General features: G+C 38.1%; 2 protein-coding genes across 2 annotated transcripts; both read right to left on the bottom strand.

Moving 5' to 3' along the window:
* Positions 1–1,367: 1,367 nt before the first annotated feature.
* On the bottom strand, positions 1,368–11,400 carry LOC111319607 (uncharacterized). The gene is made up of 7 exons (XM_088750808.1): positions 11,123–11,400; positions 8,721–8,844; positions 7,651–7,722; positions 6,874–6,945; positions 6,515–6,586; positions 2,198–2,269; positions 1,368–1,458 (listed from the first exon to the last, which is right to left on the bottom strand). Exons 1-7 carry the CDS (start codon positions 11,223–11,225, stop codon positions 1,383–1,385), a joined length of 591 nt encoding a protein of 196 aa, XP_088606934.1. The 5' UTR covers positions 11,226–11,400; the 3' UTR covers positions 1,368–1,382.
* Positions 11,401–11,434: 34 nt separating this feature from the next.
* On the bottom strand, positions 11,435–13,645 carry LOC148740610 (bone morphogenetic protein 1-like). The gene is made up of 2 exons (XM_088750809.1): positions 13,391–13,645; positions 11,435–11,855 (listed from the first exon to the last, which is right to left on the bottom strand). The coding sequence occupies exons 1-2, from the start codon at positions 13,431–13,433 to the stop codon at positions 11,488–11,490; spliced, it is 411 nt and encodes a 136-aa protein (XP_088606935.1). The 5' UTR covers positions 13,434–13,645; the 3' UTR covers positions 11,435–11,487.
* Positions 13,646–18,067: the final 4,422 nt, after the last annotated feature.

The following is an 18,067-nucleotide window of genomic DNA, read 5'->3' as shown; positions in this document are numbered from 1 at the left end:
CTTTTGGATATATCAACAAAGTTGAAATGGTAAATTGGCCACCGTAACGATTACAAAAGCTGACGTTTCGAGCGTTAGCCCTTCGTCCTTCGCTCCGACGAAGGGCTAACGCACGAAACGTCACAGTTTCTTTCGAAACTATCAGCCTTTATGCTTATCTTTGTCTGGCATGTATTATAAAAAACCATGCCACTGTCAGTGCACCGTGTGTATATCGAAGAGCTGTAAAATGCTGTCACGAAAGTGAAGTTTTGCACTCAGAGCGGCTGTAGCTTGACCAATAAATCAAATACCACAGCTTAAAAACCAACCCCGACCCTGTTTTCCTCGCCATGAATGAAGCTTGAAGAAAATTTGGCTTAGATTAAGTAAACGAAAGGAATGGAAACATGATACATACATACATACATACATGCATACGTTATGCAGTAAATGGTTTGAACCCGGGGGTAACATGTGAAGGTGTAGTCTGATCGTCCGGGTGAGTGTAGTCCTGAGAAGGACTGTTGTCGGTGGTGGTGACTGACGTTTCGACAACCTGTGCGGAAGTCATCATCAGAGTCAAGTGACTCTGATGATGCGGAAGTCATCATCAGAGTCAAGTGATGAGTCACTTGACTCTGACGATGACTTCCGCACAGGTTGTCGAAACGTCAGTCACTGCCACCGACAACAGTCCTTCTCAGGACTACACTCACCCGGACGATCACACTACACCTTCACATGCATACGTTAGTTGACAACTCCCATGGGGGCTTTTCAGGGCCAATTCCCACCCATCCCACCCCAGGGCAGGACATCCACAACACAGTAATCTCTTGCGTGGGAAATTATCCTACCCCTAACCTTGCAGGAGACGGGACTTACGATTTGTTCGTCGTTATCCGAGAAGACTAGAATATCTATCAATTTCTTGATTATAGAAAGGTAGCAAATTTTCCTCGCTTATTTTAAGACCATGAGTATCTGCCCGGCCGGGGCCGGACCGATACTTATGGTCTTAATCTTAAACTATAATTACTTAGAGAAACTAAGAAACTAAGCAAAAAAGGATTTTACGCTGGATTTAAGAGTTGTTCTAAGTAAGTAATTAAGTTTTCTAGTGTCAATCAGTTCCTGCTTGGAATGTTTTCTGTTGGGTGTTCTCTGGTACGACTTTATAAACAAACAAATCATATTTGCCTTCTGTAACATCCATAAAACTCTCTCTTTTCATGAATGAAATTCAAACGAAGACTAATCTTAGTGGATATGAGGCTCGAAAATTGGGGAATATCACTTGGGTAGGGAAAAGAGGGAGATGAGAGAGATAGGGGGTGGGAAGTGCTGGGTATAGGTGTTGCAAAAGTTTGTTTAAATCATTTGTACAGACCACTTTTCACTTACAGCCACTGCAGCTTGACTAATTGGGAAAATACATCGCCTCGTAATTCCTTAATCTTGTTGCCGTATAAAAACCTATAAGTTTTAAAAAAAAGTATTACTAATACGTGGAAATTTATAAATCGTGTTCGCGTTTGATTGAGATACTGACGTACAAAGAAACGTGAAGTGCAAGGCCGTCTTAAGCTGAGGGAACGCTTGAAGGTTCTTTAAATCATTTTATAAATTCATTATATGTCCTTTTTAATATCAATTTTTGTTGTGTACTTGGTTTGTTCGTGGTCTATCTCATGGGATCGTCTATGTCACTATCTTTAATTTTATTTCTTTACTTATTTATATCGGTATATTTGTCAATTTTAAACCCTCAATTCTCCTGGGTGGACGACTAACATGGTGTCCCGTTCGCGCCTTTCCCTTTGGATTTTTTCCCACACAGTTACCCTACTTATTTCGTCCTATCTTGTAAAAAGTAAGTCTTCGCTTCTTTCTACCTCTCTGTTCAGACCAGCCACACTTATACAACTAAAGAAAAGTTCTCAAGGCAATAGAGAATGAGGTTAACAAAAGGAAGAACCCCGACATATCTAAGAAGATGAATACTTATTTAATCGAGAGGATGCCAACTAAGGTCTGTTCTTATCTTTTGTTCAATACTGTCCACCTACGACCCGACCCGACCCGCCCCCTTTCTCTTTCTTTATGGCTGACCACACCCACTAAGCTTCAGGACCTTCTTCATCATATCTAGTAAATAAATAGATAAACTCTTAGCAACATCAACAAAGGAATGAAATCAATATCAATTACTTACAGTCCGACCAACTCGGAGTTGTTATAGAATACTCCAGGTGGTAGCTCCTCTATCTGGTTGTTACCCAAAATCCTACGAGAAGATATTTCCTTAAAGTCAGTTAAAAATGTTAACTCTTGTGTATTTTTGCTGTAGCGAACAATTTACAGTTTATTCGTGTTATGTCCAGGTCAAACAAATGATATGATCGACATTTGATCAATCCGCAATAATAATTTAGAAACGATCCTGACCCTATGTTAATCGCTTTGTGGTCGACGATACTCATTCAACACAAAGACATATTCACTCATATTCAGTAGATAATGAGACATTGAGCACATCTCCATGGAGAGTCAGGATAAACGTAACCTTTACAACATTCTATATAACATGAACTACGATTTAAAGAAGGGAAGTTACCCTCTTCAGTTCTTTACTGCCACTATGCAAGTTTGATTCGCACTAACAGTCATTTTTCAGTGTATATTTATTTTCCACTCGAGGTTGCTTATGATATAAACTAACTCTTGTCAACAGATGTGTTTATCCTAGTCTTAACAAGTCAAGTCAATTTTTATTTAAACTCACACAGAATAATAATGAATACAAATAAGTGTTTTAGATATAAAAAATCAAGAGATTGTGAAGGAAAAGAAACTTTCAATTTTAGGTACATTGTGCAAAGTTTGGGACACCTAAATAGTTCGTGGAACTAGCCGAGTAAGTGACCCAAACAGTAACATGAGTACAAGGAATATAGATACAAAATATTTGTTTTTAGATAAAAAGTATTACGGCATTAGTTAAATAGTAGTTAAAGATAATATTATCGTAAAACATTAGGAGTCAGTAATAGTTTTTAATTACACGACTCGGGCAGTCAGAGGGCCAATAACTAAAATCAAGCAATCAAAATGCTAAATTTGCGGTGAATATTCTCTCAGTATTGGACCGGGCGCTGTCCCGAATGGTCCCGAATGATACCGCACTTGTGTCCTTTTGAACTCCAGTCGTATAATAAATCTCTTATTAACCAAGCTTGCTCGGGACCGTACTGGAATAATATCGGCCCTCGGTCTTTTTTGTACAGACCGAGCTCAGCGAGGTCCGTACTGTCAAGACCTCGGGCCGATATTCTCCTAGTACGGCCCTTGCGATTGCTTAATAAGATGTATATATATTATAACCATCAGTCACAGAATTCTTGCGGATTTATTGACGAGAACTGGAAAACGGCTTGATTTTCTTAACATCAATAGATAAAGAATCCCAAAGTTTTTGACCAGTCTAACAGAGAGAACGAATGCCGTACAGAGTGGTTTGAACAGATTCAACAAACAGATTATCAATCTGTGATTGACGTGTATTACATGAATGAATAGAGGATACTGGGTTAAAAATAATCAACAAAACAAGAAGGGCTTAGTTTACGGTACCACTGATAAACAAAAGAGAGAATTTCAAGATGAATTATATCAGAGAATTTTAGGAGTCTGAGAGACTTCAGCAATGGCTCAGAATGAGATCTAGGGTCAGAAAAATTCATTACTCTGACGACTCACTTTGGCAAAGCAGTTACTGGTTTTAGATAGTTGGGTCTGTGAGACCCAAACTTGAATACCGTAAGCAAGAGAGGGAACAATAAAGGGAACAATAAAGCATAATAAGTCTATCAACATCAACATAGTACCTTAATTTGGAAAATATGCCTACAGTTTTCTGTAGTTTTAGGCAGAGTACATTGACATGATTTTTCCAAGTCAAATTTGAGTCAAAAGTGACACCTAAGTATTTGACCGTGGAAACCTCTTGGACATTCACACCATCAATTTTTAAATTGAATGATTTGTATGGTTAAGTCTCTTAGAATGGAAAAGAACAAAATTAGTTTTCAAAATATTGAGAGTTAGTCTATTCGATTTCATCCAGTCAGCCACTGCATGGAGCTCTTGATTCAGGATTAGTTCAAGATCATTAAGGTTTCTACGTGAACAATACATATTAGTGTCATCAAGAAATAAGTGAAAACTAAGCAGTTTCGAGGGGTTCGGTAAATCATTAATAGATAGCAAAAATAAAAGGAGTCCAAGAATGGATCCCTGATGTACTTCACAAGTGATTGACAGAGAATCAGATTTATGATATGGCCATTTATACATACAAATTGTTCTCTATTGGACAGATACGATTGAAACCAGTGATAGGCTTTCCCTCTCACTCCGTATTGATTCAGTTTTGATAAAAGAATGGAATGATTAACTGTGTCAAATGCCTTTTTTAGATTAATGAAAATGCCACAGCCAAACTCAATGTTGTCAATTGAGTTACGGATTGATTCAGTAATTTGTATCAGTTCATGATTTGTCGAGCAATTTCGCCTCTAGTAAATAGTTACATAAACTCTTCGCACTATCAATACAGGCATGAATATAACTTTTAATAAAGAAACGACAACTTTAAATTTAAATTTACAAGACATGTTTCGACATTCTTATGTCATCTTCAGTTGCAAACAAGCTTTCAACGGTTGTACATTTGAATTTATATTAAGGTACGTTACAAATTACGTGTCCGGACTTGCGTTACATTTGAATATGAAATACGCGTAAAATGAAAATAGCTCGCGCATAATTAGGCCAAAAAAAAATTTATAATTATAATAATAAATAAATAAATCATGAACGACAAAAGAAAAAACATAATTAAAAGGAAAGAGATAAATCTAGATGCTTTAATTGCTGATTAAGAATGGGTTTTTCCCACTTGATATGCAATGCCTCTTTGATCTCAATTTGGAATTTTGAGGCGGCAGAATCTAAGATCGTGAAACATCGTTCCGCATCACAAGAGTCAAGACAGCCCTTATGATTGCAGGTGTCTGTAAATATACGAAGACTTGTCCGACAAGAGGTGCTCACGAACTCGTTCACAAATGTGGCGAGTGGTCTCCCCAATGTAACTGGCATTACAGCCAGCACACGAACATTTATAAACGACACGCGAACGTAGACCTAGCGGTACTGAATCTTTCACACTGAACATGTTTCTGAGTTTAAACGTACTGAAGACTAATTTAACATCCAAATCAGCTTTACAATAACGTTTGAGTAGTTGTCTTAACTTAGTCTGAGCGATGTTTGAATACCGGCCAACATACGGAAGTTTATAATAGTGCGAAGAAGGTTTCCCGGAGTTCCCTCGTTTCCCGAATTCCCTCGTCAAGTAATGAGTTTTCCTATATAACTTAAAACTACGACTTAAAGAAGAAAAGTTACCCTCTTCAGTTCTTTACTGCGACTACGCAAGTTTGATTCGCACTAAAAGTCAGTTTTCAGTGTATAGTTATTTTCCACTTGAGGTTGCTGCGAGTGAAGTATTATAATTAGAGCGGCTGTAGCTTGACTCATAAATCAAATACGACGGTTACTTTAAACACCATCCCCGACCCTTTTTTCCTCGCCTTGAATTAAGCCTGAAGAAAATTTGGCTGAGCTAAAGTTATGGAAAACTAACAAATCATATTTGCCTTCTGTAACATTTTATAAAACTCTCTGTTTTCTTGAATCAAAGTCAAAGGAAGACTAATCTTAGTGGATATAAGGTTCGAAAACTGGGGAATATCACTTGGGCAAGGGAAAGGGGGAGGAGGGGGTTAGTGCTGGGAGTAAGTGTTGCAAAAGTTTATTTAAATCATTTCTACCGATAACTTTTCACTCACAGCCACTGTAGCTTGGCTAATTGGGAAAATATATCGCCTTGTAAACTCTCGATCTTGTTGCCGTGTAAGTGCCTGTAAGTTTTAAAACTTAGTATTACTAAAACGTGGAAACTCATAAATCTTGTTTGCGTTTGATTGGGATAATGACGTACAAAGAAACGCGAAGTGCGAGGCCCGTCTTAAGCTGAGGGAACAGTCGAGAGTTCTTTAAATCATTTTATAAAATAAGTACAAGTCCGTTTTGATATCAATTTTTGTTGTGGACTTGGTTTGTTCGTGGTCCATTTTATATGATTGTCTGCCAACAGTCAGTATTCAGCGTACGTTCATTTTCGACCGGAGGTTGCTGCGAGTCGATCTCCTCGGAGCATCTGATGATATAAACTAACTCTTGTCAATGGCTATGTTTATCCTTGTCTAGCATGTTTTAATAATAAACTACGCCACTGTAAGAGCACCAGGCGTACATTGTAATAAGAGAAAGAGGGAGGGGCGGATGAATTTCTACCTTCTTACCCGCGTACTAATTTATATGCATGCTATGGAATCTATGTAAAAACGTGTTGTGATACAAACAATAATTTAAGTAATTAATAATAATAAGTTTGCTCACTTACAAAAACTGCAGCTTAGCCAATGGAGAGAATATATCACCATGTAACTTCTTGATGTTGTTGGAGTCCAACCATCTGTAAGATTAATGTAGTTCCCCCTTTTTTCAGCTTCTCCCTTTCCTAGACACCCACACGACAAACCATTCCACCCACTTATCAATTTGCAGCTATCAAAATTCATTCCACTTAAAGAACTTTATGCTTTCATTTATAACAGTGGAACCCCCATTAACTATAGCTGGAGAGCGAAACCTCTCATGGTCCTAGGCAACGAAGATCTCAGTGGTCTTTGGTAAGACAAAAAGATATCAATGACATTTATGGTAATAATCAAACCTAAAATTTATGGACTGAATGCTTACAAATGGGCTAACTCGGTGTTCATATTGAAGATTCCGTGTGGTACCTCCTTTAACAGATTCTCTCCTAAGCTCCTGTGAAGAGGATATGCAATGCATTAGAATTGTGCTTTTAACGTTGCTTTTCCCTATTGGTTTTTCTGTTTAACTCGCTCGTTTTAAAGTTATTTACAACCACCTTCTCCACACTTTTTTTTACCCGAGAACCGTTTCGCTCATCTTGTAGAATTGAAATGGCGAGATAAGTTAGTCTAAACATAATATTTATCACGAGCTGGTTACATTCCACTTGCATTCCGGCTAACTGGGTGTTGTTTTTAAAGACTCCAGATGGTAGTTCATTTATCTGGTTGCCACGCAGGTCTCTACGAGAGGGATAAGCATTAATATGGTTTACCATAAATAGACAAGCCTCTTCATTTGCCATTTATCAGCTCGAAATATACTCACTATTGTTTGTGCAATAATCAACTTTAATATGATACAAACATTTGAGCCAAGCGACAAACGTCTTAGGTAAGGTGAAATCAATTTCTAAACTTTTAAAACCGTAGAAAGTAGAATGCTATCTCTTCATTGGAAATTAAAAACAACGGTGATATTTGAATGACTGCACCCTCTTATTAAAAACAGCTAAAATCATGTCGCGTTATTGTACAGATAAATTGCCTTAATTATTGTGTGGTGATTAAAATGAGTTCGTGTCTGTTGGTGACATACTATTTGAAGTATTTATGATTAAGGTTTACTATAAAGGCTGATTCAGTCTTAGTTACTGACAGAAATTGTAATCCAATAAGGTCGCTGAAGGCCTTGGGTGGTAACACTTGAAGATGGTTCCTTTTCAATTCCCTACAAGGAAAAAATTCACGGTAAACAAAATTAAGTTTAAATCTCATCTTGTGCTCTTTCTGTAGTCTGTATCTTGGATCGTAATTCATTTGATTTTAATTTAGCTCCCCTAAGTAAACATTTCAACTATTTCCTCCACATCCACTTTGTATATTCTAAACCCGTACAAACAGTAGTTCCACATGCCAGATTACAAGCAGGAAACTAGATAACTGTCAAAATAACTCTATATAACATCTTAAAGTTTACAACCTACAGAATTTGACAAGTTACCTGTTTTTTTTTTATTTTCCGGAAATGGAGAGATAATAATTGAGCACAAAGAGAAAACTACTGATTTGTCTTCAGTTGATTTGTACGCGCTTACGTTTTTTCGCTTCGGCAAACAGTCTTTGGGAAGTCAATCAGCAAATACTGTGCTAAGGCACTGTGTGGTAGATTGATGATTGAGGTCTTATTTCTAAAAAAGTTTCGGCCACACGATTTTTTACTTTAATTTTTGATCTTACTCTGGGCCAATTTTCAAAAAAGATCGGTTCAATGCTATGAACCCGAATTAGAAAAAAATGTCTGGCCAACTGGTTCGAAAATCAAAGCAGGGTAAAGCACTTCTAAAGTTTGCTTGCTGACTTGTTTACTTTGATCCGAGCTGCATGTTTTCCAAAATTCTCGCCAGAAATAATGTTTTTATCTACTGAAATGGTGAATTTCGATAGATTACCCTTATTTACTTAGAATTATGGGAAAAAAACATTTTGGAAAGATTCTTGGCTCTGTATGTTTCCTAGCTTATTTTACTACATGGATCTATGAATTTTCAGCCAACAAAAGACGCAAAACTGGCCAATCAATTTTTAGGAATAACACCTATTACAAGCGACTAACAAGTTAAACAACTCCTCTCCACTCTGATGATGAATCCCGCCCGTGTTTCGGATCCCTTTAGGACTACTCTCAGTCGTAGGATCAAACTACATGATCAAAGTTAAAATGCTTACAATTTCGCGGTGGAGAGTGGTAATTTATTTGGAACGGACTGTAGCTGTCTGTCTTTGCAGTCAATGCGTGTAACCATATCCATAAACCTATAGGTAGTTGTACATTGGCAAGTATCCGGACAGCCTTAAAAAAAAAGGAAAAATGATAATCCCATTGTCATGTTTCATAATGCATTTTATACAACATTTGTTGAAAGGGCGTGCCCTATCAGAGTGCAGAGCACGAAGCTGAGCTAAAGCTGTCGCACCATTTGCCAATTTGTACTGTGTACGGAATCTTTTTCGTTAATTTAAAGTGAAATTTCGGCACTGGCGAGCAGGCAAATAGCAAAAGAAGAACCAAAGAAAGATTTGCAAACATACCAAGTGCCATAATTTACATTACTTTAACGTGTGCAGAGACGAAAATCCTCAAAAAGAACTTGACGATGGACAGTCCGAGTTTTGAAGGTTTTCACACACAGTTAGATTGTAAACTTACTAATTGCGGTAACAACAATCAAAGGCGGCTCACACACCTATAGTTTATATAATTTTGTGTTCAAAACACAAAGCAGAACAAAGCAGAAATGATGAAACTTGAAAATATATCCAAACTGGCATAACTGTTAAAATTCATGCAAATCATGATGGTGTCTGCCAGAGCGACTGCGATCATGCTGGGGTCCCTCGCGGCTGGCTCATCAGGGCGACCTCAGGACATCACAATGAAGCAAGCCTCAGAAATTACGTCAGCTCCCCCCCCCCCCCCACGAGCTCTGATTTCCTTTCCGATAGGTTGAGTGGAAGGGCCACATCAGTCACAACACATCAGTCACATCGTCGCTCCGACGAAGGGCTAACGCTCGAAACGTCAGCTTTTGTAATCATTACGGTGGCCAATTTACCATTTCAACTTTGTTGATATATCCAAATTATTCAGTCACAACAGCCGAGTTTCAGAGCTGGTATCTCGAGGATCTTCTTGTTCCTGTGAATTCGGCTGTCGCTTATTTATAAAACACACGCCGTGAATAATTTGATTTCCAAATTGGCGTTTTAATGAGCCACAATTCGGTTAGATTTCACTGAACATTTCACTTTCAGATTCTGTATTAAGACAGAAAGCTTCTAGCAAAAGGTTGAATTTTACCTGCCGCACTATTTCAGCTTTTTTAACCATTGCAGATTGCCAACTTTGATGGTTTGACTTCTTTGACAGCTTTAGTCTTGTTCAAAAATTCACAGCCCGAGTTCAGAGAGGATAATATCGCTGAGTCCATGATCGAAATGTTAGAACATGTACAGCAACTTGACAATGAGGAAATGCCTAATGCTCGCGATGTGGGAGACTGGCTTAATCTGGAAAACGAGCTCCCGACTTCACCGCAAATGTCTGATGAAGAGATTTTAGCCACCGTTGTCGGAGATTCGACGTAAAGTAAAAGTGTATGTAGCGATGAGGAAGATGAGGGCGAGGACGAGAAGCTAGTATCGACTAAAGAGGCAGCGCAGTGTTTCAAAAAATGCTTGTCGTGGATGGAATCACAGAACGATAATGACCCTCTGCAGTAAATGCAACTGAGGCGAATGATGGACTTCGCGATGCGATCAAGCTACAAGTCTTTGAAGCAAACAAATATGCTCGAACATTTTAGACATTTGTAAATACCTGACCTAAAAGTTTTTATTTGTAAATACATACAGGCTGTGCAGATTTTACGATTAAAATGATGTTTTCTTTGCTGTATACCCTTTGTTTACATTTCCATCTCATTAATATTCATATTTTCGATTATCCAGACTCTTGATTATCCGGAGTATTTACCGAGGTCCCGACGAGTCCGGATAATCGAGGTTCGACTGTACTTGAACCATTCCAGAAAGGATTATGATTGGCTTATTGCGTCCTGCTTTATGAGAGTTCTGAGCATGCTGACGACAATGTTGTTGGCTTTGGAAACTAAAGTCTGTTTTCAAAATTGTAATGTGTGGGGATTCTTTAATGTGTAACGGATTCTTTAATATAAAACAAATATAGAAGCCTTGACTGTGCTCTGTTCTGTTGTAAAGCACTTACTAAGCGGCTGGAGCACGGAAGAAGTGGGGAGAAACACTGGACTACGTCTCGTGTTTCTCCCTTCTTCTTCTTTCATGCTCTAGCTGCTTCCTTCGTGCTTTACAACAGAACAGAGCAAAGTCGAGGCTTCTCCATGTGTTAATTAGTAAATGTGGTTGGAAGTGGAGCTTATGAACGCGTGGGTCTAAGCGTAAGTTCCTTCTTGTAGATGTTATAGACTTGGGCATAATCAAGAAGACTCATACAGATAGCTTTAGTTGCCAAATAATTTACTCTCGAGTCATTGAAAGTTATAAATAAGAAATTGAAAGCGTGAATTAATGTCAAAATGTTGAAAACTCACGTTCCATGACAAGATGGATTTCTTTCTTGTCAAAACCATCCTGTCTGTTCACTTCACAGCTGTAATTGTCATTGTTTTCTTCAATAATGTTCAGCTGAAACATCACACTTGTACAGTTCTGTACCACAATGCCATTCTTTTTCCAAACAATAAATGGTGCCGGTGCACCTTGTGCTGGGCACCATACAGGCGAGGAATGGTTGAAAAGAACGTACTGAGTCTTGAGCACGTTATCCAAGTTTGGCTCGACTAAGAGAGACAAAAAATTAATACAGAAAAATTACAAAAGCACTTGAAGTAGGTTAAGTATAGTATCTCTTCTTCATCTCATTTACCTTATGTCTTTTGTAAAATACATCACATTCTTAGGTCCTTTCATTAAGACAATACTTGCCGGTTATATTAGCCGTTTTGTTGCTTGTAAATTTACTCATCCTGTATTCACCAGTTAGCCAGAGAAGGGAAACGTCATATGACGAACTTAACAACAAGTTCTCTCCACTGGATCTCACAATACCAGAAAAGTTCCTTCCACAAAATCTCCCAAGAAGATTGGCAGACGTGTTGTGTCCATCACGAACCTCGTAGTACATGTCATCAATGCATGGTGTTGGATGTAAAGTCTCCAAGGTGAAAGTGAGTTCCACATACTGTCCTTTTGGAGCTTGCAAAAGTTGGCTCGATGGAAACCTTGGGACAACGCTCTTGAGGCTTACTTCCGACATCAGCGCAACTGTTTGTAAAATTAATAAAAACAAGAGAGGAAAAAGAAGGAAAGTTCCTCGCCCAGGTCTTGAAATATGTCAATTCTATCAAAGCTATATAAAGGTAGCATCTCGAATGGGAGTTTGAGCTCAGATAAGTTTAAAGGGACTCACGATATTACGTTTTGATTCAAAGTTATACACGTAAGACACCGTGGAGATTGGTAATGTCTATCAAAACAAGTGAGGTAAAGATAAGGAAATGACATCACACAGGGGAGAAATAACAATAGCTTTGATATAAAGCAAAAGCTGAACGACTAAGGAGACTGTATCGCCAATATCGAACATTGCAAACAACAACAAGTAAAAGGATTTGTTTCTTCTATGAACGATAAATGAGGCTTGATTTTTTTGTCATCGTTTATTCAGTACAATTAAGTTGAAAATTTGGCGAAGAAAAGCATTAATGTCTTTGTTTTGTTGATCAAGGCTCTCCATAAATTGAATTTTGTAATATATGTCACGTGCAGGGTTTGGAGCTCACGTGTAAAGGTCGCCCCCTCTCGGGGATCGCAGAGGAACGAAGATCGGACTCGAGAGGGAAGCGGAAGTCAACTCCGTTGCCTCTTTGGTTTTTTTTTTTTATTATTATTTATTTACCTGGTAACAATTAATCAATTTTCAAAATACAGTGAAAACGTTCTCTGGCCAAAAGTTTTGGAAAACATAAGCTTTCGGCTGTCGGTCTACAGCCTTCCACGGATAAAACATGAAATATAAATGTCCGAATTACCCTTGGCCTCATTTTCAAAACGAGTCCTAGTGCTCATCCTTTCATATGATAATAAGTTTTCATTCACATGCAAATTAAAGGGACACGGTCACGGTCTGCGCATGCTCGTGTAGCCGATCGAAATTTGAAAAAGTCATCCTGACTTTTTCAAGTTGCATTCAGAAATTCAAAATGGCGTCTAGCGGAGAATCCGGGCATGGCGGTAAATGCATTAACTAAGGGCGGAAACGAAAGGTTGAAGACAGAGGGGAATAGAAGAAAGCATGGCTGAGGAACCATAAGGGTATTTCTGTGGAAGAAAAAACATTTAAGTTGTGGCTGCAGGCAAAATTTGATGCAGGTTATTAGTCTTTCAGTGAGAGGGGCAGATGTTTATTCTACTACACATTATAATTGGAGTACAGGTAAGCCTCAGGCGAACTCTACGGCTTTCATAAATATAGGCAGACATATTAAAATACGATGTATTTTAATATGTCTCATCCTGGCTGCGCCTCAATTTTCAATCGTAATCAATTTTCGTATCCCCCTCAGGGCTTCACCGCCAGTTGTCTCTTCCTCGAGTGTGTCACTCGCCTAATCACGAGCTGAGTGTATCCTACGCAGGCCGGGATATTTAAGCGACATGTGCGGTATTCTCGCTAGACCAAAAACCTTACTGAGGTCTGTAAAAAAATAATGGTTTTCACTCCTCTCGAATCGGCTTAAATTAGATATTTAGTCTCTTAACTTGATACTCTATTAAAAAAGAAAGACAACAGTGCTTACAGAAAGCAATGATGAAACCCCAGAAGGTCCTTCCGGACACCATCTTCTTGTTTTCAGCTGATGAGCTGAGGGAAAGTTTTAAGAGTAAATGTCAGTAAAAATCAAAGAAATCGCGGACACAGCTCAAAATTCAATTTCGCTCATACTTTGTCCATTGGTAGGCTCTAGTCCCATACATATGACAGCAATGTCCGTTTGTTAAAATTCTCGCTTGTATAGGAGAAATCTACTTGAAACGGTTTACGATATTTTCTTGAACAAAACCTTTGAACTTGTCATAATTCGTGGCGCTGTCGAGTCAGTTCATCGTAAGTTTTAAATTAGTTTCACACTAATCCCATTCGTCTGATGCTTCAGCAATTGATTGGCAGCACAACTAACTCATAACCTTTCCTTAAAAATAAAATATGATTTTTTTTTTCAAGTGCACCTACAACTGCTCTGAAATAGATTCGTTGGTACTTCAAACAAACGTGCCAAAAATGCCCGCAGTACGCAATGAAATCGACCAGGAAATCTTCTGAGCCATGTTCAAGGATAGCTTCAACTTTCTACCGTTTCATTTCCCTGAGATCTTTTGTATCTGTACAACAAGACATTCCTGAAGTAAGCCAATCTTCAGTATCCGCCATTTTGAAGTAATTAACACTTCACATGGCAGTTAAAAGTTTCCAATGTGAAGTTCCTCTAAATTATTAAGCGAAGCAAAATGAATGGAATATGTTAAATATGCACCAGAGCAAAATGTAGAGGTACACGTAACAGAAATGGGTCGAGAAACGTTTACAACATCTGCTGTGACTCACTTCTTCATCCCATCTTTAAGTGTTTGGCTCGTCATGACATGTTAGTTTGTTTCGTGCTAAATTCTGCTTTCTGCTTTTCACAAGCGACCTTTGCTAATTAAGTCGGCTTCATGTTGGTGACGTTTCCTATCATAACACTTCTCGGTGTTGCGCTGGTAGACATGAAAAGATCTGATACATTGCAACAATCGAGGACAGTTCAACGCGGTTCGATCACTTGACTGATCTGTCACGCAATTGAATAACAAGCATCATCGAAGCGGTGACAGCACTCTTATTAATGTTGGGAGAAGTAATTTTAAAAAGACCCACATATTAATTGCGTGCAAAGAATGAACCCAACTTTTTTTTTTAACATAGTGACATTCTTAAGTAAAGATTTGCTTTTTGCTTGACCTGCTCAGGTAGGCTACCTATCTCTCGGGAAGGAACAAGAATATCACGTTAATGAGCAACGTATTGCCAATTAATCATAGACGTGGACACGTAGTTGGGATTTTTGGCAGTTTGAATTTGAACAAAAATAAATCGCCATAAATCAACTTCCTTTCCATCTAAACCCATTTATTTTCTTACTTTTACGGTGTACCATAAAAGCCCACACTTAAACGTCAATTTCACCGTGTCTTTTCCATTTTCGAACATTCTTGGAGGCGTGGCTCCTGATCTGACATTAGTGAGGTCACGTTAGGTTAGAAACTGTAAATAAATTATAGCTCTTGTAGGGAGAATTAATTGCTTGATACTATTAGCGTTTGAATAATATTCAACTGCTTGATATACTTAAACTAATAACGTTTGAATAGCTTATATAAACCAGCCAAATTCGTTTTGATTCTATGACCTGGAACACGAGAATCGTCTTCCAGGTCATAAATCTCAACTAATGACGTACTGGTCAAGAATAAAAGACCGTTGTCATGGAAAGGCACGTGGACTTATCCCTTGTTCTGTTCAGACTACTAAAATGTTTTGTTCCGACTACTAAAATATTTTGTTCAGACTACTAAAATAACTTCAAGCGAAAAGCACATGTTTTTTTTATATACCATAATAGTAACGCAACAAAAAATGTCCTCAGTAGGGTGGTCCCGTCTTAAGTCCAGTCTCACTGGGGGGCGTGAGATCCTCCCACTGCGGGTCCGGGCCCGAAGATCCCTACTGAGCGTGAAAACAGAAGTTTCTGATTGGCTGATGTATTTATCATGTATGTGTCATCTCAAATTTCTAAATCATCTGATGTACACTAGTAGTGCTGAATTCATTTACAATTCGTAACCGGCTTTAGTTTTTAAGAGCACAAATGGAAGCACTAAATCGGTGGCAAAACAATAGCACGGAAGGCGAAGAAGTGATTGATAAAATTACAATAACAGTAAATGCTGGAACATCCCTTAGTGCTCCAGAAAGTGCTTCGATAGCACGAAAGCGAAAAGTTCCGATCAACAAAGGGAAGAACAAGCAAAGAGGAAGCGTCAAAACCACCAATGTGAGTACACGGGATCGTCTCAAAGAGTACCTAAACTAACGCTTTGCCGTGGTAAAAGAAAAGCTTAGATGTGACGCCTGTGGCGAAGTTTTCAGTGATAAGAAAGGTTCTATTGAAAGACACACGAAAATCAAAGAAACATGAGAAGGGCCTGGCTGATATTGAGAGAAATAAATCAGAACAGCAATCCATCAAAGAATGCTTGCAAAAGAGGGCAAAAATTGATATATTTACGAAAAGCTTAGAGGTAACTGTTTTAGCACTTTTTGAGCTCTATTTTGAGGTTTTGAGCACTTTTTGAGCACTTTTTAGCCAATTTTGCCAGCACTTTTTTAAGGATTTTACGAGCGCAATCGGGAAAGGCCTAATCGTATTTTTCACGGATGACGATGATTTTCCGTCTTCTCGCCGTGAAATACACTTCATCCGTGTTCCAACTTCCCATCTACAAGATCCGAACACGGGTGAAAGTAGACACGGCCGGGTACAAAACTCTGTCCAAACCGTTCAACCATCCCGCGTGGGGGTAATGGCCCCTTTGGGGCACAAAATTCTATCAAAACAAACAGAAATGTGAATAAATAGACTCTTCTCATCAAACGTCATGGCTTGCACTGGTTTCCAGTTCTTTCCAGTACCTAAAGTTTCAACACTGTTTGAATAAGTTTCAATACTGCTGTTCTTTTATCACTTGATATTAACGTAGATTATGGCGTAAAAGATATTCACTCCTTGGTGGTCGTTTACTGACAGTAAATTACCGTGCAATACGGTAACCTGAAAACACCCTCAGTGTAAGATAGATTAGATTCTCACGGAGACTTTTTCATCAACAAAATTAAAGCTACTCTTCATCAGAAAATAAGGAAGAGATATTATGGAAGTATTATTTAGCAGATCACCTTAATTTTGTTTTTGTTTTTGTTTTTGTTTTTTTTGACACGCGCGCAAATATCTTTTTCAGAACCTCGCTTATTTATTCCTTTGGAATTTCAAAAAAGATTGCCCTTGCCATGACAAGAACATGGCCATCATTTGTTCTACAGTTTCTGGGAATTTTTGTAACACTTCTGACGCTTGAACAAGCAAAGCGTGGTATTACGAAAACATCAGAGAGTACTCCTTGCTAAAATAAGCTCAATTTCCGTGTCACATCCAATAATCTTCAACTGTTTTTTTATGGCAAGTAATATTCCTGTTGCAAGATACGAGGGGGAGTCCCTGACAAGATTGATTTTTCCATCTTGGATCAGGTCCACATTTTCCCGACCATCAATGAAAACGTACAAGCCATGCTTGAGAAAGGTTTATTGTTTTAACAGCTAAAGAATTCACACTTCACAGTGTCACGCAAGCAGACGAAAAGAACTGTCACTGGAGTGGGATACGTACGATTACTAGTACGTTCAGATAAACCTTGCAGACATAACTAAATGAATACAACTTGGACATATCCTGCTTTTTAAAATATTAATAAGGTTTTAATCAGCGAACCTCCTCATGCCAGTGATAATGATCTTTGGACAAACGTAAGTAAGTAAGTAAGTAAGTTTATTTATTCACGTTCAACACAAAAGAGCTTACGAAAAAGCTCGTAAGGACGTGCACGTGCTTAATACAAAAAAACATGTTATAGCATGTAATAAAAAGAATGAAAATCGTAATCTTCACAATTTATGATTTTTGACCCATCCCTTCCAACCCAAAAATGCGCAGTAAGAAATCTCCAACTACTATAACTAGTATGATGCATAATTCATCATTAATTAGCCGTCCCTTCTAACCCGATTTATACACAAAATATGTAATACTGAAGAAATCCCCAACTACTATAGCTGTTATAATGTTCAATTAAATATCGGTAGCTCTTTAATCAGACATGCGTGCCGACAGTCTGCCGACGGATACATTATAGACACAGGTTGTTTAACACGCTACATAGTTTAAATTATTTATTATTTGATCAGTGTTTGTCATGGAAAAGCCGGAGTTTTCGTAGATTGTACATTCTGAAAAGTAAAACTAATAACTTAAATTCCCAGAAAGTAGATTTGCAACCGAAACCGAATGTATCAACAAAACGCAACTTTTTGGTACAGTAGTCACCAAATATCTTGTGTAAACAAACTGACAACAAGCAAAAGTCTGCCAGAGTCTACCACCAATTTAATTACTTTTCTAGATAAGAAACAGTAACCAAGTCTTATCTTCAGTGAGCTTATCATGTTTTAACTTCAAATGTACTTTTCGACATGCGATCGATTGTTTCTTGATGGTCAAGTTAGTTGAAACTTTAATATGGCGACTGCAGCAAATCTCGAAAATAAGCAAACTTCAAACAAGGGTTACTGCAAAACCAAAAATTATCCCAAAAAATTGAAA

The sequence above is a fragment of the Stylophora pistillata genome, chromosome 2 (genome assembly GCF_964205215.1).
Source record: "Stylophora pistillata chromosome 2, jaStyPist1.2, whole genome shotgun sequence".
In the NCBI taxonomy this organism is placed as follows: Eukaryota; Metazoa; Cnidaria; class Anthozoa; order Scleractinia; family Pocilloporidae; genus Stylophora; species Stylophora pistillata.
Note: the sequence above shows the minus strand (reverse complement) of the source record. Positions and strands in the feature narration are given on the sequence as shown.